The sequence below is a fragment of the Pristiophorus japonicus genome, chromosome 18 (assembly GCF_044704955.1).
Source record: "Pristiophorus japonicus isolate sPriJap1 chromosome 18, sPriJap1.hap1, whole genome shotgun sequence".
Lineage (NCBI taxonomy): Eukaryota > Metazoa > Chordata > Chondrichthyes > Pristiophoridae > Pristiophorus > Pristiophorus japonicus.
In genome coordinates, this window is record NC_091994.1 from 64,301,446 (window position 1) to 64,326,692 (window position 25,247).

A 25,247-nucleotide genomic window follows, 5' to 3' on the forward strand; every position below is an offset into this window, starting at 1 on the left:
CTTTAAATCAATTTAGCTAAGTCAAATGTCCAGCCTTTGTGATCTAAATTACTGGAGTTCACACAGCACTGTCCCATCCAGGTTCAAGTTCAGCTACACCTTGAGGTCATTTCCCTATAAATCAATTACACCTCTCCAGTAATTGCCTGCTTGAAAGGAAAAAAAGACTATCCATTATGGCTTTTCTGTCCACCCAATGGGTTAATTCATCCAACCATTTTCCCCTGACTGTTACTGAGGGAAAACATCCACTCAAAATATAACTTAAAATATAACTTCAAAATTTTACAAATGCTCGGAATAATTATTTCACTCTTGACAAGGTGTTGCTTTCTGCTTATACAGCGTGTTACCCTTTTTTTCAACAAACACGCATACGAATTCATTGACCAAGCATACCAATAGCTTACACATTACAATGGTTCTCTCTTTCATGCTTAATAGCAGCATACAGCCTTTTCTCCATTGGTCACATTCTTGAATTGGTCAGAACATTTTTATTTTAAAATACCAAATATATGTGATTGCCTCATGTCCAGAACTAGAGCTTTTTCACACAATTTAATTCGACCAAAATTCCACCATGGCCATAATGAAAATTTGGTTTTCCCAGGTTAATTAACCTCAATTCCAAATTAATTCAAATGAATTTCAAACTGACCAGTGCCAGTTGAAAAAAACTATCCAGGCACACACACACTTAAAGACAAGTTACAAACCATCCACATGCTTTTAATTTTACCATTCACGCTGAAACATCAGAGATTTTTAGTCCAGCATTTCTCCATCCGTGCCCATAACCTGCTGTAATACAGCCACTAACATTTGTACTGGGTCGTCGGCTGCCTTCCTGTGGCTCTGTTTTGCCTCAGCACCCTCGTAACCTAGCTTCCCTCCTTTCGGGAGCCTACAATTCCGGCTCCAGTGTCCCAAATTCCCACAGTTATAACACTCTTGGGATTGACCCGCATTACCTCCCTCTTGTCTCCCTGTGCCCATAGTGTTCCCAGCGTGTAGGGTGTATAAATCTGCTTTGTCTACATTACCAAAATCTAACTGGTAAAATTTCTTGAACATTTCTCTGAGTTGGGCCTGGTATAGCTGCTCCGTTTCCTTCGGACACCACGCAGGTAAGTTTACTTCTGTAAGATTTAAGATGACTGAAGCTACTGCATAGTGTACCCCTGGTATTCCTCGATGTCATCTCTGTGATCCGTACTTGCCCCCATTAGGGCGAGCAGGAGCAAGGCCCCTCCCATCATTCGGTTCCTTCCCTGTAGGGACACAAAATAGATAGCCTTGCCCTTGAGAAAAACAGTTCTCTGGCTTGGCAAAGGTGATCCAGTTCTACAATTCAACTTGAACTTTAAAAGTTTAAAATTTCTAAGATCTAAACTTAACTCCCAAAAATATAAAAACACTCTTAAAATGGTACAGTAACGCTATGCACATTCGCCACCCATCTCCGGGTGGCCAGGCTAAATCCTGTTCTGCTCCTTCCTTTTGCGGCCTCTGGGCAGCTTGTATGGCTGGATGTAAGGTGGTCTGTACCACAGGACCCGGAGAACTGGGGGTTTCCCTGAGTCCCAGATGATCAGGGGAATGGCCCCTCCGGTACTACAGCACACCACCCCCTTCTATGTAGCTGCTGGATCCATGTCGTTCCCTGTGGATTCCGCGCAGCTGAGGCTGCAGGCTGGGGACTCAGTTGGTCCACCACTACCTCTCCCATGAGTCCCGCACTGCCGAAGGCTGCTGGCTGGGGGTCCTGTCCGTAGACTGATCCCTGATCTTGGGTATTCTTTTACCGATGGCAAACCTCCTGGGGCTGAACCATTGAAACTGGGGTGCTGGTGACCACGGTGTTTTAGGCCGTGGTGTGCGGGGAGTCCTTCTTAAGGCTCTGGCTACTGGTGGTGCGTCCGAGTCCCAAATGATTGGGGGAATAGCTCCTCCAGTAATACAATTCACCGCTCCTTTCGGTACAATCTGTGAGTCTGCAATGTCCCCTGTGGGCTTTCCACAGTCGGAGGCTGCTAGCTGAGGATACCTGTCCTGAGGAGTTCACTGCCCCCAATGGTAGCGGGATGGAGAATAACCCAGTCTGTTCATTCCCTATGAAACCCACGAGACTGTACGGGACCCTGTTAGATAGAGGTGAGGCGGTTGGGTTATCTGCATATACAATGGTGCTTGAAGCTCCACTATCTAGCAGATAGGTCTCTGTTACCTTCTCCTCCTCCATCTTAACGCACAGTCTCTTGTGTGCATCGTATTCTCGGGGACACAGGTACACAGGCGGCGCTGGTTCTAGTCATGGGTCGGGATTTGGCGGGGCGGATGGGGTTTCCCTCCCGATGGCCGTAGCTACTTTCCCTGGGCCGCCCAATACGGCCCAGAGCGCAGCCAAGAACTCCTCGAAGGAAGAGGGAGAGTTCTGCGCTCCGGGTTCGTGCCCGGCCTTTTGGGCAGGTGCTGGGGGTTCCTTAGCTACGTTATCCTTCCAAGGGTTCCTTAAATCCTTTCTCCAATGCCCACTTTTCCCGCACCCAAAGCAGTTACGCTTGGTGTCGGAAGAGATACCCCCTTCCTGGTGCCATTCTCGCTTTGCTTGGTGGGGCCTTAACTCATGTACCCTCCCCTTGGGTGGGTTCTCTTCCGTCCCTCAGCTGCTCCTAAAAGCCAGGGTTAGTTGCCTAACCACTCCCTCCTCGATGGCATGGGATCTCTCGGGTCAAACCAGGCCTCAGCCCTTGCTTTGATCCGTGGTGAACTGTTTGCAACCAGGCTTCGGAGTCAGCACGCTCTCTCGTCCCGGGTTAAGTGATCCCGGTTGAGGGTCCCACTGTAGGCACTCTCGTAGATGGGTCACAGCCTGTCTGCGAAAGCTTGTGGGGTTCCCCCTGCCTGTTGCATCGTCTTCTTCACTCGGGAGAAGGGACTCCTGTCGTTTAGGCCCTTAACCTCCAAGACTTCTTCCTTGACAGTAGCGTATGTATTCTGCCCTCTCTTGCTTTCTGCAAAGAGAGACTGGTATACTCTACTGTCCAGGGAGAATAGGAGCATTTTTGACGTTTCGGAGTCGTCGCACCCATTGATGCCTGTCTACATCCATAAAGTGAACCGAAGGGTCTCCTTTATGGGTGAGCTTGTCCAGGTGGGCTACCATGGTTCTAAGCTGCTGGGTGCTGTGAGGGACCACGAAGTTACTTCCGAGGGGCCCTGCTGCCCCACCGAGAGTGGGCGCACCGTACTTCTGCTGCTGTACCGGGCACATCGGCCCCGCTCCCGGCCCTTGTCGTACTGGTGTCGCTCCCACCTCTCCCTGCTGCCAAGCCGAGTTACAACCCGACGCCACAGGTGGTGGTGCACCATCCCCGTCTGCCCCGCAAACTGTTCGCCCCCCCTGCTGCTGAACCGGTTTGGGCCCCGCGCCACAGATACTGGGTAAATGTCCCTCTCCGCTCACCCCTCCTGCTGCCTGACCAGGCTAAGCCCCGATGCCACAGGTACTGGGTAAATGTCCCTCACCACTTGCCCCTCCTGCTGCCTGACCGGGCTAAGCCTCGGTGCCATAGGTACTGGGTAAATGTCCCTCTCCATTCGCCCCTCCTGCTGCCTGACCGGGCTAAGCCCCGGCGCCACAGGTACTGGGTAAATGTCCCTCTCCGTTCGCTCCTCCTGCTGCCTGACCGGGCTAAGCCCCGGTGCCACAGGTACTTCGAACGGTTTCCCCATCTTCCACGTCTGCCCGAGCTGTACTCGGGTTTATGAGGCAGAACATGCCTTTGGCCTTGGAAAGAGCAAGGTTCAGATTCGCAATTTGCTTTTGGCAGGGACCGTAGTCTCCAGTCTCGAACTGTCTGCTGCTTGCTACCTTATAAGCGACCTGTACATCACTTAACTTCTCCTCCTGCTCTTTAATTATCCCGTAACACCAGTTCTTAACCCTTCGCTTCGGTGACCTGGCACTGAAGCTAATCCTGGCGGTTTCTATGTGTTTCCACTAACCGTAGTTTCCCTTGCTTTTGCTTGCCTAACTCATCAAATAATCTCTCTCCCATGATAGCTCTGGCACTCGAGTGTTCCTCGGACTCCCTGAGGTCTGCCTCCAGCAACTCGACTTTCTTGTCCAATTGCTGGACTGTCGTTGTAGGCAGACTAACCATATTGCTTTCTTCACAGAGCGCTTATGGTCCTTACTCTCAGTCCATTTGGCTGCAGCGTCCACAGGACGCTCAGCGCGCAATAGGTTCAGTACCCATTTCTTTGTTATATTGACTTTCTTGAATATGTAAGAGGAAATCCTCTCTTCCATTTTGCTTCTTTCCTCAAAAACAGTGTCCACTGCATCACACCCTTTTGACCAAGGTCCTGCCGCAGTCGCCATTCTGTAGGGGGTGGTGGGCCTGTCAGCTTGCCTTCCTGACCAGAGCAGTTTCGAGTCGCTCCCTCTCCCTGGTTCTCGACCTTGGATTTATTAATCAGGGTGTGATAAAGTGCAGCAGACAACTGTTTCGTACAAAGAAGGTTTAGGTTTTATTCAAGAAAGCAAATAACACAAATACACTCCAATAAAACTGTAAAATCTTACAAAAAGGTTCTAAACAATGGGGAATTCTTTATTATAGGTAATAAACCCAACAGAAATACATCCCCCCTCCCACTTACTCTCTAACTAGGTCAAGCTCCAGGGCTCCAGGGATTTATGCTCACCAGATACTTCCTTTGACAGCTAGGGCTGTTTTGCGGTTTCCAGGTTCTTTGGTTATAGCTGGTTTGTCTTGCCATACCCCGGACGTGGTAGAAGACCTCTGCTGCATATTGAAGCCAGTTGGGGTGAGTCCGTTGATGCAGTTAGCCGTGTTTTACTCTGGTGAGTACCCAATTTTCTTTGTTATCAATATGGTTTTAAGTTCTTTAGGTAATTTCTACCCGCTGGCTAGTCTAGGCACAAATTGTAGAGTGGAAAACTTGCGTGCTCCTCAATTTTCTTGGTGGTGGATTTACCTGGTTGGTTTCATCGGTCGTGGTTGGATGGTTGTTACCAAGTCAGTTGGTATTGATGTTCCACTGATTGGTTTTTTTTAAGTTCTTTTCTCCGATGTCGTGATGTTTCTTCCTGTGTTTTCTCGCCATGTGCTCTTGACCTTGATCTTGTTGTTCCGAAGTGATGGTTAGATAATTCTCCTTTTGGTACAATAGGCCCTCAGTTATACTCTGAGAGGCTGCTTAATGTTCGCGCCAAATCTAACGTTTCTTTTGTTTAAGTTTTGCTGCCCATTGATTTTAAGTGGTCTTCTTTGTTTAAGTTTTGGCAGGCTAGCTAACTGAAACTTGATTAAATGTTTTAATCTAGCGTTGATAGACTTTGGGATCGCGGTACTCCTTATTTATGAGCTGACGAGCTCTTGTCCATTGTAATAGCATTGCTTTGACTTCGGGAAGTCTGGGCTGAGCCAGATATTTCTATGCATGTTGAAAAGGTGTTCGAATATGTATGTTATATTTGGGTCCTATGGGTGGGGTGGATAATGTTTTTTCCATGGTCGATTGTTTAAATGCTAATGGTTTCCGGAAGCTATGGTTAAACAGCTCCCCCAGACAAACTGATGAGCTACAATATCCAAATTCTAAAGGTAAAGGTTCATCCCACCCCTCTGTTTCTGCAGCTTTTCCCCACAGGTCCAAACATGCCTTTTAAAATCCCAAACTTGGTTAAAACTCGTAGATTTCTTCCATATGCATTTTAGGACCCCAAAATTTCTGTTTAATATGCCCAAATCGAATTTCCTTTTCAGTGAGTCCAAACACTGGGGGGTTTCTACAAATTTTGGAACCTTACAGGGGCCTGGATATAATGGATAGAAAGGGCCTATTTCCCTTAAGTCAACAACCAGAGGGCATAAATTTAAAGTAATTGTTTGAAGATTTGAGGGGAAATTTCTTCACCCAGAGGGTGGTGGTGGTCTGGAACTCACTGCCTGAAAGGGAGAGGCAGAAACCCTCATCACATTTAAAATGTACTTGAATGTGCACTTGAAGTGCCATAACCTACAGGGTTATGGACCTAGAGCTGGAAAGTGGGATTAGGCTGGGTGGCTGTTTGTCGATCCGCGCGGACACGATGGGCCGAAATGGCCTACTTCCCTGCTGTAAACTTCTATGATTCCATGATGATTCTATGATTTCTCTGGCTATTTCTTGTCTCCACCCAAAATGATTCTACTTCTTGATCTTCCGAGCCAAGATCATTTCTCACTACTGTACTGATCTCGTCCTTTATTAACAGAGCTACCCCACCTCCTTTTCCTTTCTGCCTATCCTTCTGAAATGTCAAGTGTGGGAACGAAAAGAGCAAGAAAACAGTCCAACTTCAAATACCCCTGAATATTTAGCTCCCAGCCTTGGTCACCTTGCAACTACGTCTCTGTAATGGCCATCAGATCATACCCATTTATTTCTATTTGTGCCATCAATTCATCTATCTTGTTCCGACTGCTGCATGCATTCAGATAAAGAGCCTTTAATTTTGTGTTTTTACCATTTTTCCCTACTCTAACTTGGAGATTGGCGCATGCGCAGTGGGTCAGTTAAATCTAGTACGACATTTTCGTTAGCGCCCCCCCAGTTCAAGTGTATAACGACTGATCTTGCGGCACCGTCGCCCAATTCCGACAAATTTCTCTGCGGCAGGCGCAAACATTTTCAAGGTGCTAAATTTACTGCTCAGTTTGGGTTTCCGCTGTAGGTGGTTTTCTCGGGCGTACCAAAAAGGCACCTCCTACTACAAGTTCTGGACAATAATGATTATATAGACAGATGAGACTCAGACACACGTTTTTCATGCTCAACCGTATTGTGTTTAATAAGATTAATAACACCACTCATAAACAGTGCAAAATAGTATAGCCCTGGCTTATCCAATAAGCCCGGCTGTGCTAAGTTATCATGGCTTAATAAAAGAACCCTCCCATGAAATAAACTAACACAGGGCCCCTCCCAGCACTAAATCCCTTGAGTTTGGTTGGGACTTACAACCACTCCCTCACACAGCTAAGTGGTCTTGCGGATGTGTAATCGCAGGCAAGATGCTCACCCTGATTACTCGTTGTCTTGCTTGCAGCTTCTTTCTGAACATCTCACTCCTGGGCTTTTTCCTGAGATTTCTTTGAACTTTCTTCCAAAGGGCTCCTTATATGCCCAAAACCCATCACCTTTTCTCCTGTCAATACTGACCGATGGATTGACTCAGGTGATCTGTCTGGACTTTTAATACTATATTTGCAGAGAGCAGACCCAAAAATGACACTTACTAATAATAATTAGATAACATAACTATTAATATTTTATTAAATTCCCGTGGAATTTTCCTTGCATGCAACCATTTTGATAATTATAATTAGTAACTAGATGCACATAGTTCCAAGAGTTCTGCTGCCTGATAATAATCAAATACCAACATTTTTCAAAATGATTGACTATATTTTACTGAATATTTACTTTCTATACAATTACTCATGTAGTACGGTTCAATGTGATTGATCAGTGACTCCAAGTTTATATGATATTGCTTATTGTTTTTATCCCAACTCCATTAGACAAATGTTATATGTACCGTAACTTTATCAATTAACAGTAATTCCCAAAAGCAGATGTGCCCAGCTCCAGATGCAGGTCCTGTGATTCTTTTTTCATTTGCTTGTTCCTAGAAAATAAATAATGTAACCAACATGTGATTGGGATCTTTCCACATTATAATCCATGCTTGATACTGGGAATAAAGACTGCTGTTACACTACCCGGCTGCTCTGACACTGGCAACTGCAGGGTGAGAGGCACAGTTGGTGAGGTCCTGCTATATCGATGGCTGTCCCTAGCTGCAAATCACATTCTGCCCACTAGGAAGAGCTCTGCACATGCGCTTACACAGGCTGCATTCTCAAATGATTCACCTTTAATGTTTAAACATGGAAATGAATAGCTGCTCTCTCAAGACATTCAAAAAGACAGGTAAGTTCAGAAAGTGCCGGGAAGGTCCATTTTATAAACTCAGCTTCACAGTGCATTGGGGTCAAACCAAGATGAGATGGTCTTTGTACCTGGATTGTGCAGTGGCTTTATAAAGGAGGACGTTTAGAGATACGAGCCTCTGTGTTAGATCCATCAGCTTGGATGTTTCTTTTATAAGTTAGTTTTCATGGGATTCTAAAAGAACTTTACTGCTTCAAAAATGTATTTATGTATTTAAAGGAATACAAGTTGAATGAAAATGTGTTTAACAGTGCACTTTAAATGATAAAAATACGACTGCCACCCATATCAATACTGGACGGCAGGGATGAACAAGCAGCTCTTGCATCCATCACTGTTTGGCACAAATGATGGAAAATCCTTTGGACAATATACTTCCACCTTTGCACAGCATTTGAGGACACTCATCCTTATTTAATGTTCCCCCTCCGCCAGATCATTTCAGGCAGTGGAAAGTTCTGGAAGTGTCGGGTCAAGTGGAGAGCCAATGGAGCAGCTCAGATGCATTGTGCTAGAATTATATCCTGGACATATCGCTGCTGGAGTCTCAGCGACACATGTCTAAAGTATGCACAGTGAAACAAACCGTCTAAGGACCAGTGCTGGTGAGTGAAGAATCTTCTGTCGTTTGCTCAATGACACAATGGTTGATTCATGTCCCTGTGTCCCTAATGGGGAGTGGTGCTCACAGGATGGAAAGGCAGTCATTTCCTGAGTGGGACATCACGGTCTGCAGGCCTGTCATTGCCCGGCCCCCACTGCTTCTTACAGGAACATCGAATTGTGGAATCACAACAATCTGATCTTTATGAAAATGAAACAAAATTCAAATGTTGCCACACTGCGGCACAGGTAATTCCACATTTAATTCCCCGGTGACTTTGTGTAACCTGCACAGCAATCGTTCTGCACACACTGGCTGGCTCACACTCTGCTCATCTGGGCACCTGGCTCCTTCCTGCACTTTTTGCTGAATCATAATAATTAAAGTAAAATTCGCTGCGCTCCAAGTTTTGTAGGTTAGGCAAGGATGTAGGCCAGCAATGACACCTTTCCAGGGCCAGGAATTTTGGACGGGCCGATTTATGCTGGGGTTCTGCTGGAGAAGTGCCCCATCATAAATCCTGTTCAGTTGCGGGTTTGCAGAAGAAGTCTTTCCCTCCCAGCCGTAGACAAATGATGGAGTGAGGGCCGGATGATGTTATCCATCTGAAATTCTGCGACTTCTAACTTCCCACCCGCCCTTCACAATGTGTGCTGCTGCAGTTTGCCATAAGCCCCTCGTCAAGGTTAAAGTACTGGGTTAAACAGACACTGCTTAACTTGCTTGGAGAGACTATTGGCCATATTTTGGTATTTACTGCAGGTACTAGAAAAAAACCTTCACTGTCATACTTACGAATACTTTCCTACATTCTGCATTACCTTTGGATAGCATTCTATTTTAAGACAATTGCTGAACTACGATCTGATAGCTACACTTCACATGGCCGATATGTTGGAGGAGGAAGAGGTGCTGCTGGAGGCTGTTAAAGGAAGCCCAATTAATCAAGCAGTACAAGGGAAGAAGCAGATCATCCAAGCACCATGCAGCATTTATACATCCAGGTGGACTTTCAAAGTCTTCTCCCGTAGCCCAGCCTCAAGGAGCTTTGGAGGAGTGCTGTTTGCTGCTGTAGCCAAGGACCACAGCATGGAGAAGAATCAAGTAAACTGTAAAGAAGTAGCTAGGAAAGGTAAAATGCAATGGTGTTGCGCTTTCATTGATGCAAGAATCTAATAAATAATATGTATGACCTGGAAGTTCTTGCAGGAGAGTGGGGGGGTGGGGGGAAGAAGAATAGATTGGGCATCATTAGCTTGTGGAACTGTGCACAGTGTTGAACGTGCAGTTGCATCAATGATTTATAAAGTGGCAGGATACCTCACTGGCTCAATATTGATCTTTTAATACATTCCGATGTCTGATTGTTTTACTCACTACCACCAAGTATTGTTGCCATATTTTCAATTCATTGTCAATCATGACCCCAGATCTCTTTCATTTTCCATACATATTACTTTCTTTTCGTTTAAGTGAAAGTCTTTTCCTGAATTTTTGTCCCCATGTGAAGCACTTTACATTTCTCTACATTGAATTTCATCTCCCACCTGTCTGCCCAATTCCCAAGTATATTCCGATCCTCCTGTAGCATATCCTGGCCCGCTTTGCAGTCTATCACCTTCATTAGCTTTGTATCATTGGCACATTTAACCAGTTGATGTGGTGTATTTGGACTTTCAGAAGGCTTTCGACAAGGTCCCACAAGAGATTAATGTGCAAAGTTAAAGCACATGGGATTGGGGGTAGTGTGCTGACGTAGATTGAGAACTGGTTGGCAGACAGGAAGCAAAGAGTAGGAGTAAATGGGTACTTTTCAGAATGGCAGGCAGTGACTAGTGGGGTACCGCAAGGTACACCACATCAACTGGTTCTCCCTTGTCCATTCTACTGGAAACATCCTCAAAAAATTCCATAAAATTTGTCAAGCATGATTTCCCTTTCACAAATCCATGCTGACTTGAACCTATCATGTCATCTCTTTCCAAATGCACTGCTATGACATCCTTAATAATTGATTCCATCATTTTACCCACTGCCAGGCTGACCGGTCTATAATTCCCTGTTTTCTCTCTCTCTCCTTTTTTAAAAAGCGGGGTTACATTGGCTACCCTCCACTCCATAGGAACTGATCCAGAGTCTATGGAATGTTGGAAAATGACTGTCAATGCATCCGCTATTTCCAAGGCCACCTCCTTAAGTACTCTGGCATGCAGTCCATCAGGCCCTGGGGATTTATCGGCCTTCAATCCCATCAATTTCACCAACACAATTTCCCGACTATTAAGGATTTCCCTCAGTTCTTCCTTCTTATTAGACCCTCTGACCCCTTTTATATCCAGAAGGTTGTTTGTGTCCTCCTTAGTGAATACCGAACCAAAGTACTTGTTCAATTGGTCTGCCATTTCTTTGTTCCCCGTTATGACTTCCCCTGATTCTGACTGCAGGGGATCTACGTTTGTCTTTACTAACCTTTTTCTCTTTACATATCTATAGAAGTTTTTGCAGTCCATTCCCTGCAAGCTTCCTCTCGTACTCTATTTTCCCTGCCCTAATCAAACCCTTTGTCCTCCTCTGCTGACTTCTAAATTTCTCCCAGTCCCCGGGTTCGCTGCTTTTTTCTGGCCAATTTGTATGCCACTTCCATAGCTTTAAAACTATCCTTGATTTCCCTTGATAGCCACGGTTGAGTCACCTTCCCTTTTTCACTTTTACGCCAGACAGGCATGTACAATTGTTGTGGTTCATCCATGCGGTCTCTTAATGTCTGCCATTGCCCATCCACTGTCAACCCCTTAAGTATCATTCGCCAATCTATCCTAGCCAATTCACGCCTCATACCTTCAAAGTTACCCTTCTTTAAGTTCTGGACCATGGTCTCTGAATTAACTGTTTCATTCTCCATCCTAATGTAGGCCCAACCTATCCTCATAAGTCAACCCCCTCATCTCCGGAATCAACCTAGTGAACCTTCTCTGAACAGCCTCAAATGCAAGTATATCCTTCCTTAAATACAGAGACCAAAACTGTAAGCAGTACTCCATTTTATAAGTTTGTTTTGTTGCTGTCTTCCTCAGCCTTGATGAGCTTCTGACCCCATATCTGCACTAAGACTGCCTATTTCCTCCTCCGGAGCATCCCCCAACTCTGCCGCTGCCTCAGCTCATTTGCTGTTGAAACCCTCATCCATGCCTTTGTTACCTCTTGACTTCACTAATCCAATGCACTCCTGGCCAGCCTCCTAAGTTCTACCCTTCGTAAACTTGAGGTCATCCTAAATACTACTGCCCATGTCCTAACTCACACCAAGTTCCGCTCACCTATCACCCCTGTGCTCGCTGACCTGGTTAAGAAGTGACTCGATTTTAAAATTCTCATTCCTGTTTTCATGTCCCTCCATGGCCTTGCCCTACCTATCTCTATAATCTTCTCCAGCCCCACAACTCAGATATTCGTGCTGCTCTAATTCTGGCCTCCAGTATATCTCTGATTTTAATCGCTCCACCATTGGTGGCTGTACCTTCAGTTGCCTTGGTCCTAAGCTCTGGAATTCCCTCCTTAAACCTCTCCACCTCATTCCTCCTTTAAGGTGCTAGGTGCTCCTTAAAACCTACTTCATCTGTCCTTATATCTCCTTATGTGGCTCGGTGTCAAATTTTGTTTTATAACGCTTCTGTGAAGCGCCTTGGAACGTTTACTATGTTAAAGGCGCTATATAAATCCAAGTTGTTCTATTAACTATACCACCTAATTTGGTGTAATCTGCAAATTTTCATACAGTACTTCCAATTCCAGAGTCTAAATCATGATGTAAATGGTGAACAACAGTGGTCCCAGTACTGATCCCTGTGGAACGCCACTTCCCATCGTCCGCTACTCTGAGTGACTGCCTTTACATTGCCTTGGCTAGTTTGCTATCGATTCTGCGGCTTGTCCCGACTGTCAGATCATATGTACTGCACCCACGGTGTGCTGCTGATGAACGGGGTGGATATTGAGCCTGGTGATGGGCACCAATCAAGAAAACTGCTTCGGCCTGGATCTTTCTTTGATTCTATGAGTGCTGGAGCTGCACTCATAGAATCATAGAAATTTACAGCACGGAAGGAGGCCATTTCGGCCCATCGTGTCCGCGCCGGCCGACAAAGAGCTATCCAGTCTAATCTCACTTTCCAGCTTTTGGTCCGTCGCCCTGTAGATTACAGCACTTTAAGTGCACATCCAAGTATTGTTTAAATATGGTAAGGCTTTCTGCCTCTACCACCCTTTCACACAGTGAGTCCCCCCACCTCCCTCTGGGTGAAGAAATTTCAACTCATATCTTCTCTAAACCTGCCCCCCAATTACTTTAAATCTATGCCCCTGGATGTTGATCCCTCAAGGGAAACAGGTTTTTTCTATCCACTCTATCCAGGCCCCTCATAATTTTATACACTTCAATCAGGTCTCCCCTCAGCCTCCTCTGTTCCAAAGAAAACAGACCCAGCATCTCCAATCTTTCCTCATAGGCAAAATTCTCCAGTCCAAGCAACATTCTTGTAAATGTTCTCTGCAATCTTGTAACCAGAACTGCATGCAGTACTCTAGCTGTGGCCTAACCAGTTTAGCATAATCTCCCATGCCTCGGCTAATAAAGGCAAGTATTCCATATGCCTTCTTTACCACCTTATCTACCTGGAAATAGTAAGTATATCTGTGTGATTGTCTAATGTGTGCAGGTCCATTCCTGAACTCATTGGCTCCCGGTCCCGGTCCAACAATGCCTCAATTTTAAAAATCTCATCCTTGTGTTGGCCCCTCCCTAAAGCTAACCTGCAGCCTGACAGTGTTCAGAGATATCTGCATCCTCTAATTCTAGCTTCTAGCATATCGCCAATCTTCATCGCTCCACCATTGGGACCTGTGCCTTCAGCTGCCTCGATCCTGACCTCTGGAATTCCCTCCCTAAATCTGTCCGCCTCTCTAACTCATCTCCTTTAAGTCACTCCTTAAAACCTACCTCCGCCAAAACTTTTAATTGCCCACCGCTGGAAACGCAGTGCACCTACCGTGTTTTGAATGTTTTTACTGGCACTGTTGATGCAATGGCTTCTTGAGCAAAATTCCACTCTTTGGCTTTTTTTTCAGCGGACCAGAAGTCGGTCATAATGGAGGCAGATATGCGGTGGTGAGCGAAAGTTCGCACACTAGAGGGGCGGAGGTTGGGGGTGGGCGGAGTGTCCATCGCTGTCAGTCATCAGCATAGCGCTGATGACATCAACACATGCCGTGCCACCGCGGCTCTCCCCTTCACTTCAAGGGGAGATCAATGCCATTTTTTTCAGTCCAGTGGGACATCTGGGAAGGTTTCGGCAAAACCCTGGGGCATAATTGTCGGCCCGACGTGGCAGTCGGCTGACAAGGTGGTAAGATGGCCGCTGCGGCAGTAGGTCCTTCCCTTTAATGGCAGCCGCACCGCCATTTTGTGCACACTCCAAGCACAGTGCACCGGCAGAAAAAGATGCTGGTGGCACCGAGCGGCGGCAGCAAGATTTTTTCGGCGGAATTTCGCCATCGGGGGGAGCATCGGCGGTGCGCGCTCTAATGACACACTTAGGATGGATCGGCAGCAGCGGAGCGGTAGTGCGCGGAGTGGATCACCGTCAGGATACCGCAGGAGTAGAATTTTCAAATGGCGGCAATTCCACGAAAAATTGGTGACCATTGCACTCTGCAGTGCGGCCGATTTCCGGCAGTAACAGGCCTCAAGAGAAGGGCAATTTAAGCCCCTTCGTCATCTAATATCTCTTTATGTGGCTCAGTGTCCAATTTTACTAATAACGTTCCTTGGGACATTTTTACTACATTTTATCTATCTAAATGACCAGCGGCCGACAACCACATCCATCTTCCGTTGTGTCATGTATAATTCCAGCCACTGGAAGCTTTTCCCTTTGACCACCAAAGATCTTAGGTTTGCTCGAGCTCCATGGTGCTACGTCAGCCGAATGCTGGCTTCCTGTTGAGGACAGCTGCTCTCACCTTTGCTCTGGCATCCAACTTTTGCATCCGTGGCCGCACTATCGTCATCACGTCTGACTCTGGTGTTTGTGGCAGAACCTGAAATGAGCATTGGTGAGCGGGTTATTGATGAATGGTGGTATTACAAGGCCACTTAGTGCTTTCCTCAGAAATAGTCACAGAATCATAGAAGTTTACAGCATGGAAGGAGGCCATTTTGCGCCAGCCAACTAGAGCTATCCAGCCTAATCCCATTTTCCAGCTCTTGGTCCGTAACCCTGTAGGTTACGGCACTTCAAGTGCACATCCAAGTACTTTTTAAAATGTGGTGAGGGTTTCTGCCTCTAACACCCTTTCAGGCAATGAGTTCCAGACCCCCACAACCCTCGGCATAAAGACATTTCTCCTCAAATCCCCTCTTAACCTTCTACCAATTACTTTAAATTTATGCCCCCTGGTTGTTGACCCCTCTGCTAAGGGAAATAGGCCCTTTCTATCCACTATATCCAGGCCCCTCATAATTTTATACAAATCGATGAGGACTGCCCTCAGCCTTCTATGTTTCAAGGAAAACAAACCCAGCCTATCCAATCTGTCTTCATAGCTAAGATTCTCCACTCCCCACGACATCCTCGTAAATCTCCTCTGTACCCTCTGCAGTGCAATCACGTCCTTCCTGTAATGCACTGACTAAACTGCATGCAGTACTGCAGTTGTGGCCTAACCAGTGTTTTATACAGTTCAAGCAAAACCCACCTGCTCTTGATTTCTATGCCTCGGCTAATAAAGGCAAGCATTTCATATGCCTTCTTAACCACCTTATCTACCTGGCTTGCTACCTTCTGGGATCTGTGGACATGCACTCCCAAGTCCCTTTGTTCCTCTACACTTCTCAATGTCCTACCATTTAATGTGTATTCCCTTTCCTTGTTAGCCCTCCCCAACTGCATTACCACACACTTCTTTGGATTAATTTCCATTTGCCTCTGTTCTGCCCATCTGACCAGTTGATTGACATCTTCCTGCAGTCCGCAGCTTTCTTCTTCATTGTCAACCACACAACCTATTTTTGTATCATCTGCAAACTTCTTAATCATACCCCCTATAGTCAAGTCTAGATTATTGATGTATACCACAACAAGCAAGGGACCTAGCACTGAACCCTGCGGAACCCCACTGGAAACATCCTTCCTGTCACAAAATTATCCATCAACCATTACCCTTTGTTTCCTACCTCTAAGCCAATTTTGGATCCAACTTGCCACCTTGCCCTGGATCCCATGGGCTTTTACTTTAATGACCAGTCTGCCATGTGGGACCTTATCAAAAGCTTTGCTAAAATCCATATACACTACATTGTATGCACTACCCTCTTCAACCCTCCTGGCTACCGCCTCGAAAAATTCAATCAGGTTAGTCAGACATGACCTTCCCTTAAAAAATCCAAGCTGACTCTCCCTGATTAACCCGTGACTTTCTAAATGTAGATTTATCCTGTCCTTCAGGATTTTTTTCCAATAAATTTCCCACCACCGAGGCTGACTGGACTGTAATTACTCGGCCTATCCCTTTCTCTCTTTTTAAACAAAGGTACCACATTAGCAGTCCTGCAGTCCTCTGACATCTCATAATTGGATTGAATTGGAAAATGATGCTCAAAGTCTCTGCTATTTCCTCTTTTGCTTCACTTAATAGCCTGGGATACATTTCATCTGGGCCTGGGGACTTTCAAGCTGCTAAACCCCTTAGACATAGAAACATAGAAAATAGGTGCAGGAGCAGGCCATTCAGCCCTTCTAGCCTGCACCGCCATTCAATGAGTTCATGGCTGAACATGAAACTTCAGTACCCCCTTCCTGCTTTCTCGCCATAACCCTTGATCCCCCGAGTAGTAAGGACTTCATCTAACTCCCTTTTGAATATATTTAGTGAATTGGCCTCAACTACTTTCTGTGGTAGAGAATTCCACAGGTTCACCACTCTCTGGGTGAAGAAGTTTCTCCTCATCTCGGTCCTAAATGGCTTACCCCTTATCCTCAGACTGTGACCCCTGGTTCTGGACTTCCCCAACATTGGGAACATTCTTTCTGCATCTAACCTGTCTAAACCCGTCAGAATTTTAAACGTTTCTATGAGGTCCCCTCTCATTCTTCTGAACTCCAGTGAATACAAGCCCAATTGATCCAATCTTTCTTGATAGGTCAGTCCCGCCATCCCGGGAATCAGTCTGGTGAACCTTCGCTGCACTCCCTCAATAGCAAGAATGTCCTTCCTCAAGTTAGGAGACCAAAACTGTACACAATACTCCAGGTGTGGCCTCACCAAGGCCCTGTACAACTGTAGCAACACCTCCCTGCCCCTGTATTCAAATCCCCTCGCTATGAAGGCCAACATGCCATTTGCTTTCTTAACCGCCTGCTGTACCTGCATGCCAACCTTCAATGACTGATGTACCATGACACCCAGGTCTCGTTGCACCTTCCCTTTTCCTAATCTGTCACCATTCAGATAATAGTCTGTCTCTCTGTTTTTACCACCAAAGTGGATAACCTCACATTTATCCACATTATACTTCATCTGCCATGCATTTGCCCACTCACCTAACCTATCCAAGTCACTCTGCAGCCTAATAGCATCCTCCTCGCAGCTCACACTGCCACCCAACTTAGTATCATCCGCAAATTTGGAGATACTGCATTTAATCCCCTCGTCTAAATCATTAATGTACAATGTAAACAGCTGGGGCCCCAGCACAGAACCTTGCGGCACTCCACTAGTCACTGCCTGCCATTCTGAAAAGTACCCGTTTACTCCTACTCTTTGCTTCCTGTCTGACAACCAGTTCTCAATCCACGTCAGCACACTACCCCCAATCCCATGTGCTTTAACTTTGCACATTAATCTCTTGTGTGGGACCTTGTCGAAAGCCTTCTGAAAGTCCAAATATACCACATCAACTGGTTCTCCTTTGTCCACTTTACTGGAAACATCCTCAAAAAATTCCAGAAGATTTGTCAAGCATGATTTCCCTTTCACAAATCCATGCTGACTTGGACCTATCATGTCACCATTTTCCAGATGCACTGCTATGACATCCTTAATAATTGATTCCATCATTTTACCCACTACTGAGGTCAGGCTGACCGGTCTATAATTCCCTGTTTTCTCTCTCCCTCCTTTTTTAAAAAGTGGGGTTACATTGGCTACCCTCCACTCCATAGGAACTGATCCAGAGTCAATGGAATGTTGGAAAATGACTGTCAATGCATCCGCTATTTCCAAGGCCACCTCCTTAAGTACTCTAGGATGCAGGCCATCAGGCCCTGGGGATTTATCTGCCTTCAATCCCATCAATTTCCCCAACACAATTTCCCGACTAATAAAGATTTCCCTCAGTTCCTCTTCCTTACTAGACCCTCTGACCCCTTTTATATCCGGAAGGTTGTTTGTATCCTCCTTAGTGAATACCGAACCAAAGTACTTGTTCAATTGATCCGCCATTTCTTTGTTCCCCGTTATGACTTCCCCTGATTCTGACTGCAGGGGACCTACGTTTGTCTTCACCAACCTTTTTCTCTTTACATACCTATAGAAACTTTTGCAATCCGCCTTAATGTTCCCTGCAAGCTTCTTCTCGTACTCCATTTTCCCTGTCCTAATCAAACCCTTTGTCTTCCTCTGCTGAGTTCTAAATTTCTCCCAGTCCCCAGGTTCGCTGCTATTTCTGGCCAATTTGTATGCCACTTCCTTGGCTTTAATACTATCCCTGATTTCCCTAGATAGCCACGGTTGAGCCACCTTCCCCTTTTTATTTTTACGCCAGACAGTTCTTTGCCTTGGGTTTCTCTGCCCTACACTTTTCCTCATTCTCTCAGTGTGGTTATTTCATCTAATATTTCACACTCCTCCGCGATAGCAGTATTTGCACCTCTCTTTTGTGAAAACAGACGCAAAGTATTCATTAAGAACCATACCCATATCTTCTGCCTCCACACAGATTACCCTCATGGTCTCTAATAGGCCGTACTCTTTCTTTAGTTATCCTCTTGCTCTTAATATATTTATAAAACATATTTGGGTTTTCCTTGATTTTACTTGCCAAGAATTTTTCATGCTCTCTCTTTGCTTTCCTAATATCCCTTTTGATCTCACCCCTGGATTTTCTGTACTTCGAGAGATTCTGCAGTAATTAGCCTTCGGTATCTGTCATAAGTTTCCTTTTTTTTCCTTTATCCTACCCTCTATGTCCCTAGACATCCAGCGGGCTCTAAAGGGTGTTAGTGCCACCCTTTTTCTTTACAAGTACGTATTTGGCCTGAATCCTGCGGATCTCCTCCTTGAATGCCTCCCACTGCTCTGACACTGATTTACCCACAAGTAGCTGTTTCCAGTCCACTTTGGCTAATCACCCCTCAGCTTAGCAAAGTTAGCTTCTCCCCAATTGAGAACTTTTATTCCTGGTCTAACCTTGTCCTTTTCCATAACTACCTTAAATCTAATTGAATTATGGTCACTAGTACCCAAATGCTCTCCCACTGATACCCCTTCCACCTGCCCAGCTTCATTCCCAAAAACTAAATCCAGAACCGCCCCCTCTCGTGTTGGGCTTGCTATATGCTGGCTAAAAAAGTTCTCTTGAATGCATTTTAGGAATTCCGCACCCTCTATACCCTTCACATTAATGTTGTCTCACTTAATATTAGGATAGTTGAAATCGCCTACAATTACTGCCATATAGCTTTTGCACTTCTCAGAAATTTGCCGACATATTTGCTCTTCTGTCTCCCTCTCAATGTTTGGGGGTCTATAGTACATTCCCAGCAGTGTGATTGCCCTTTTTTGTTTTTCAGTTCGACCCATATGGCCTCGTTTGATGATCCCTCCTCACCGCTGTAATAGTTTCTTTAATCAATACTGCGACCCTCCCCTCCCTTTTTACCCCCCTCTCTATCCCATCTGAAAATCATGTAACCAGGAATGTTACACTGCCATACCTGCCCCTCTTTTAGCCATGTCTCTGTAATAGCCATAATATCATACTCCCAAGTGTTTACCTGTGCTCTCAGCTCCTTTGCCTTATTTGCTATACTCCTTGCATTAAAGTATATACCATTTAGCACAGGAAGACCTCCTTGATTACCACTTACCAACCCTTGTTTCCTCTGTCTTTGAAATTCACTTTCTACATTTTTGCTTTCCAATTCCAGCTTTACTCCCCTCCCTACTGATTCTATTCTGAGGTTCCCATCCGCCTGCCAAGCTAGTTTAAACTCTCCCCAACAGCACTAGCAAACCCCCCAGTGAGGATATTGATCCCGGCTCTGTTGAGGTGCAATCCGTCCGGCTTGTACAGGCCCCGCCTCCCCCAGAAACGGTCCCAATGCCTCAGGAAACTAAAGCCCTCTCTCCTGCACCATCTCTCCAGCCACGCATTCATCTGCTCTATCCTCCTATTTCTGTACTTACCAGCTCGTGGCACTGGGAATAATTCAGAGATTACTACCTTTGTGGTCCTGCTTTTTAATTTCTCTCCTAGCTCCCTAAACTCTGCCTGCAGGACATCATTCCTCTTGAAACAGAGGATGCTGAGGGGAGACCTCATTGAAGGGTATAGAATTATGAGGGGCCTAGATATAGTGGGGTCAACAACCAGGGGTCATAAATTTAAAGTAATTGGTAGAAGGTTTAGAGGGGATTTGAGGAGAAATTTCTTCACCCAGAGGGTGGTGGGGGTCTGGAACTCACTGCCTGAAAGGGTGGTAGAGGCAGAAACCTTCACTACATTTAAAAAGTACTTGGATGTGCACTTGAAGTGCCGTAACCTACAGGGCCACAGACCGAGAGCTGGAAAGTGGGATTAGGCTGGATAGCCTCTTGTTGGCTGGCATGGTCACGATGGGCCGAAATGGCCTCCTTCCATGCTGTAAACTTCTATGATTCTATGAACATTCTCGATGGTTAATATTGTACTAACACACTTCAATTGTACCTTGAGATTGACTTAAGGAAAAATACAGCAAAACCACAGCATTGATTGAAGAGCCATTAGCCATTAAACAACAATGAGAGCACAGGGAACAATCTCCGCCCCGAATATATAAGCCCGAGACACACGTGTTATTGGGCCTCGAGCCACATTATCCTCCAGCCAGCGAGCTGCCACCCAATAGGAGCTCCCACGTGGGAGAGGAATTTCAGCCCCTGCGTTTTCTGTTAAACATACAGCGTTGAATGTAGTATTATGATTATCAAAGTTGAAAAGTAGACTCGATAAATAAAATATTCAATACTTACAAAAGGATTTAGGGCAGGTAAATCGTATTCTGTAATCGTGACAGCTCTTATCTTTTTGCTCCGCATTCACACAAGTAAATCCAGAAGAAATGCTGCACCTGTTTAATACAGAATAAGAGGATCTGATAATGTAGTTGCTGAAACAATTCATACTCTGAAATAGTCACAATATCAAAATAACATCGGAACCTGAACAGGCCACTCAGCCCCTCCCGCCTGTTTTACCATTGAATTCGATCATGGATGAACTGTATCTTAACTCCATTTACCTGCCTTGGTTCCATATCCCTTAATACCCTTACCTAACAAAAATGTATCAAGCTAATTTTTGAAGTTTTCAATTAATCTTTCCTCAACCGCTTTTTGGGGAAGAGAGTTGCAGATTCCCACTGCCCTTTGTGTGAAGAAGTGCTTCCTGACATCACCACTGAATGGCCTGGCTCTAATTTTAAGGTGATGTCCCCTTGTTCTGGACTCCCCCAACCAGAGGAAATAGTTTCACTCTATCTACCCCCATCATATCCTTTAATCACACATCTCAATTAGATCACCCCTTAATGTTCGATACTCGAGGGAATACAAGCATAGTCCATGCAACCTGTCCTCATAATTAACCCTCGAAGTCTAGGTATCATTCTGGTGATTGAGGCTGCAGCTCCTCCAAGGCCAATATATCTTTTCTGAGTTGTGAAGCCCAGAACTGAGCAGATGCAGTCTAACCAGAACTCTATACAAGTGTAACATAACCTCTATCCCATTGCAGATGAAGGTTAACATTCCATTCACCTTCAAAATTATTTTTGTACCAGTCCATTAGAATTTAGTGATTTCTGTACATGGACCCCTAAATCTCTCTGCTCCTGTACTGTTCTCACCATTTAAAAAATACTCTGATCTCTCTTTCTTAGGTCCAAAGTGGATGACCTCGTACTTCCCCACATTGAACTCCATCTGCCACAGTTTTGCCCACTCACTGAATCTGTCTATGCCCCAATGCAACAGTCTGCGCCCATCTACATGACCTACTGTGCTGTCAGCAAACCTGGATATATGGCTCTCTCTTCCTTCATCCAAGTCACTGATAAATACAGTGAAAAGCTAAGGCCCCAGTACAGATCCCTGGGGGATATCACTAGTCACATCCTGTCAATTGGAGTACATACCCATTATCCCTATTGTCTGCCTCGTACCTTCTCATCAATTCCCTCCAATTCCATGCATTTAAATTTTTGCTAACTGTCTATCGTATGGAACCTTATCGAATGTCTTCTGGAAGTCCATATAAGATGGCAAGAATCGTTATTTACTCAGAAACAATGTCTCCAGAGCTCGAGGCTGGAACTCCTGATATTGTCTGCACTTCACAGGCAGTCGGATTGCTGCAGATCTGACCAGGATATTCTTTTCGCAGATTCACAAGATCTTCAAAATCCCCAATGCCTGATGGGTTATCACGGTCAAACCACTTGGTTTTGCAATTGCCTGGTTAAAGAGAAAACAAAAACTGTACTGTTAGCAACACTTTTAAATTTGGAATTTTAGGGTGTGACTTCGTGGATGCAACATAGAGAGAAAAAGTAATAAAAATTGGACTCCTTGGGACTGAAATTGCCCCTTTCCTTAAGGCCTGTTACCGCCAGAAATCGGCGGCCATGCTGCAGAGTGCAATGGCCGCCGATTTCTCATGTAATGGCTGCCATTTTTTAAACTTCTGCTCCTGCGGTATCCCGGTGGTAATCCGCTCCCCCCCATAACTGCTCCGCTGCTGCTGCTCCATCCTAAGTGCGTCATCGGAGTGCGTACCGCCGATCTTCCTCCACAACAGCAAAATTCGGCAAGGAAATCTTCCTGCCGCCGGGCGGTGCAGTGAGGCTGTGGCCTTCTGCAACGGGGGTGTGGCTCCCATTAAAGGGGAGGGCACACTGCCGCTGCCGCCATGTTTATTTTTTGTCGGCCAACTGCCATATGGAGGGTCACTGCGCACTCTGCATGGACTCTGATGGCCACCACTGGGTTACCAGGGCAACGTGGGACTGGGCCAATAGCTCGGCATCCAAGACGGAGTGCCGAGCTGCTTGATGGCGGCCCTAACATGGTCTGGTACCCAAGAATCTGCTGACAAAAATCGGTGTGGGGTGGTGAGGGTTCGCAGAGTACGGCGGTGGTTCGGGGCGTGCCGTTTGGTCCCCGGGATTTGGGGAGATGCTACATTACCAGCTTTTTCTAGGAGCCTCTGAACTTTATGCCGGTGTTGGGACGGGAGATTGGCAGCACCTTTCTCTGGAGTAACCAACACTCGGGACAGTCGCTTACCTTTAAATTAATGTGTTATAACAGCAGCCAGCAGAATGAACTTTCACATAAAGTGTGTCCTGCTGTTGTTTGCAAACCAGCAGTACATTCATTTCCTGGTTATGAAAAATCTAAAGTATTAAGAAATGGGGCCAAAGTAGTGGTGTGGGTGCATTGTAGCCCTTGGTCCATCGGGGAAGCCAGCAATGTTATATACACAATGGCCCGGTCATGCTAACTGGAAGCCATTCTGAAAGCAATGCTTTTGCCCTGCTTTGACAAACAAGGCATCACTGACCTGTTGTATGCAGGTATGTACTGCACTTTGGTAATATTTGTTATGTCCCTCATATTAGCCTAGAAAGATCTAGTTGTAAAAAAAAATTAAGGCCGTGTTACATTTTCAGAGGCGTCTAAATGGTGGAGGTGGGCTGAAGTTCTAGTGCCTGCAGGTTGCACAGATCAGCTAGCACTACCCTGCAGAAATGCAGCCTCCTTATGCACAGTTTCCGCTCACTTGTTGGTGGGAACGTCAGGGTCTCTCGACTCTGGCTGGTAGATATCAGTACGAGGATCTCACCCTCCTCCTGTGGTGTCAGATGTGACTTAATTCCTACATTAATACACTTTAGAAGTACTTCATTGGCTGTAAAACGCTTTGGGCATTGTGAGGTTGTGAATGGTGCTATATAAATGCATTTCTTTCTTTTTACTTGCTTTATTCTTCTGCTTCCCCCTTCAAACATCACAAATTGGGGCTTCCCACAAGGAAACTTATGGTGCTGCCTTTCCAATTTTACTCGAGCAAAAAGTAATTGGCCTCCAGAGTAAGGCCGAATTAGTCGCCCTCCAAGATAGAAATTGCAAATTGATCCACAGAGGAAACTGTATTGAGCAAAAAAACCTCATTAAGGATTGGCCCTTTAAACAGTCCTTCCATCATTATCAGCTGATCCTGACAAGCAAGTACACTTGCTTGACACAGGCAGATATTACCATGAGAGCAACTGAGGCTGAAATAATGGGGATTAAGCCACATGGCATCATGCTGCCATTAACGTATTATTGGCTTTTGTGTGTATTGGCACATGAGGCGTAGCCTGGTCTCCAGTCGGAATAAACGGATCCTTTTCAGAATGGCAGGGTGCCACAGGGTTCAGTGCTGGGACCCCAGCTACTTACAATATAGATTAATGATTTAGATGAAGGAATTGAGTGTAATATCTCCAAGTTTGCAGATGACACAAAGCTGGGTGGTGGTGTGAGCTGTGAGGAGGACGCTAAAAGGCTGCAGAGTGACTTGGATAGGTTAGGTGAGTGGGCAAATGCATGGCAGATGCAGTATAATGTGGATAAATGTGAGGTTATCCACTTTGGTGGCAAAAACACAAAGACAGAATATTATCTGAATGGTGACAGATTAGGAAAAGTGATGGTGCAACGAGACCTGGGTGTCATGGTACATCAGTCATTGAAGGTTGGCATGCAGGTACAGCAGGCAGTGAAGAAGTCAAGTGGCATGTTGGCCTTCATAGCTAGAGGATTTGAGTATAGGAGCAGGGAGGTCTTACTGCAGTTGTACAGAGCCTTGGTGAGGCCACACCTGGAATATTGTGTTCAGTTTTAGTCTTCTAATCTGAGGAAGATGTTCTTGCTATTGAGGGAGTGCAGCGAAGGTTCACCAGACTGATTCCCGGGATGGCAGGACTGACATATGAGGAGAGACTGGATCAACTGGAGTTTAGAAGAATGAGGGGATCTCATAGAAACATATAAAATTCTGATGAGATTGGACAAGTTAGAGGCAGGAAGAATGTTCCCATTGCTGGGGAGTTCCAGAACCAGGGGTCACAGTCTAAGAATAAGGGGTAAGCCATTTAGGACCGAGATGAGGAGAAACAACTTCTCTCAGAGCATGGTTAACCTGTGGAATTCTCTACTGCAGGAAGTTGTTGAGGCCAGTTCGTTAGATATATTCAAAAGGGAGTTACGGCCAAAGAGATCAAGGGGTATGGAGAGAAAGCAG

At 45.6% G+C, this 25,247-nt stretch overlaps 1 protein-coding gene and 1 long non-coding RNA gene across 3 annotated transcripts in view; one reads left to right on the top strand and one right to left on the bottom strand.

Annotated features, from left to right (window-relative positions):
- The window catches only part of LOC139228765 (uncharacterized), a 39,822-nt gene that overhangs the window by 13,822 nt on the left and 753 nt on the right, over nucleotides 1-25,247 (top strand). Inside the window, exon 2 of the long non-coding RNA XR_011587617.1 lies at nucleotides 8,470-8,639. This is a non-coding gene — a long non-coding RNA (uncharacterized lncRNA). The remainder of the gene's footprint in view (nucleotides 1-8,469; nucleotides 8,640-25,247) is intronic.
- Nucleotides 7,326-25,247, bottom strand: part of LOC139228764 (mucin-5AC) — a 55,939-nt gene continuing 38,017 nt past the window's right edge. For both annotated transcript variants that reach the window (XM_070860104.1, XM_070860103.1), the window contains 4 exons: nucleotides 22,237-22,411; nucleotides 20,930-21,027; nucleotides 14,657-14,734; nucleotides 7,326-7,708 (listed from right to left, as the gene is read on the bottom strand). In XM_070860104.1, coding sequence (XP_070716205.1) covers nucleotides 7,695-7,708; nucleotides 14,657-14,734; nucleotides 20,930-21,027; nucleotides 22,237-22,411 — 365 coding nt within the window. In that variant the 3' untranslated portion in view covers nucleotides 7,326-7,694. The remainder of the gene's footprint in view (nucleotides 7,709-14,656; nucleotides 14,735-20,929; nucleotides 21,028-22,236; nucleotides 22,412-25,247) is intronic.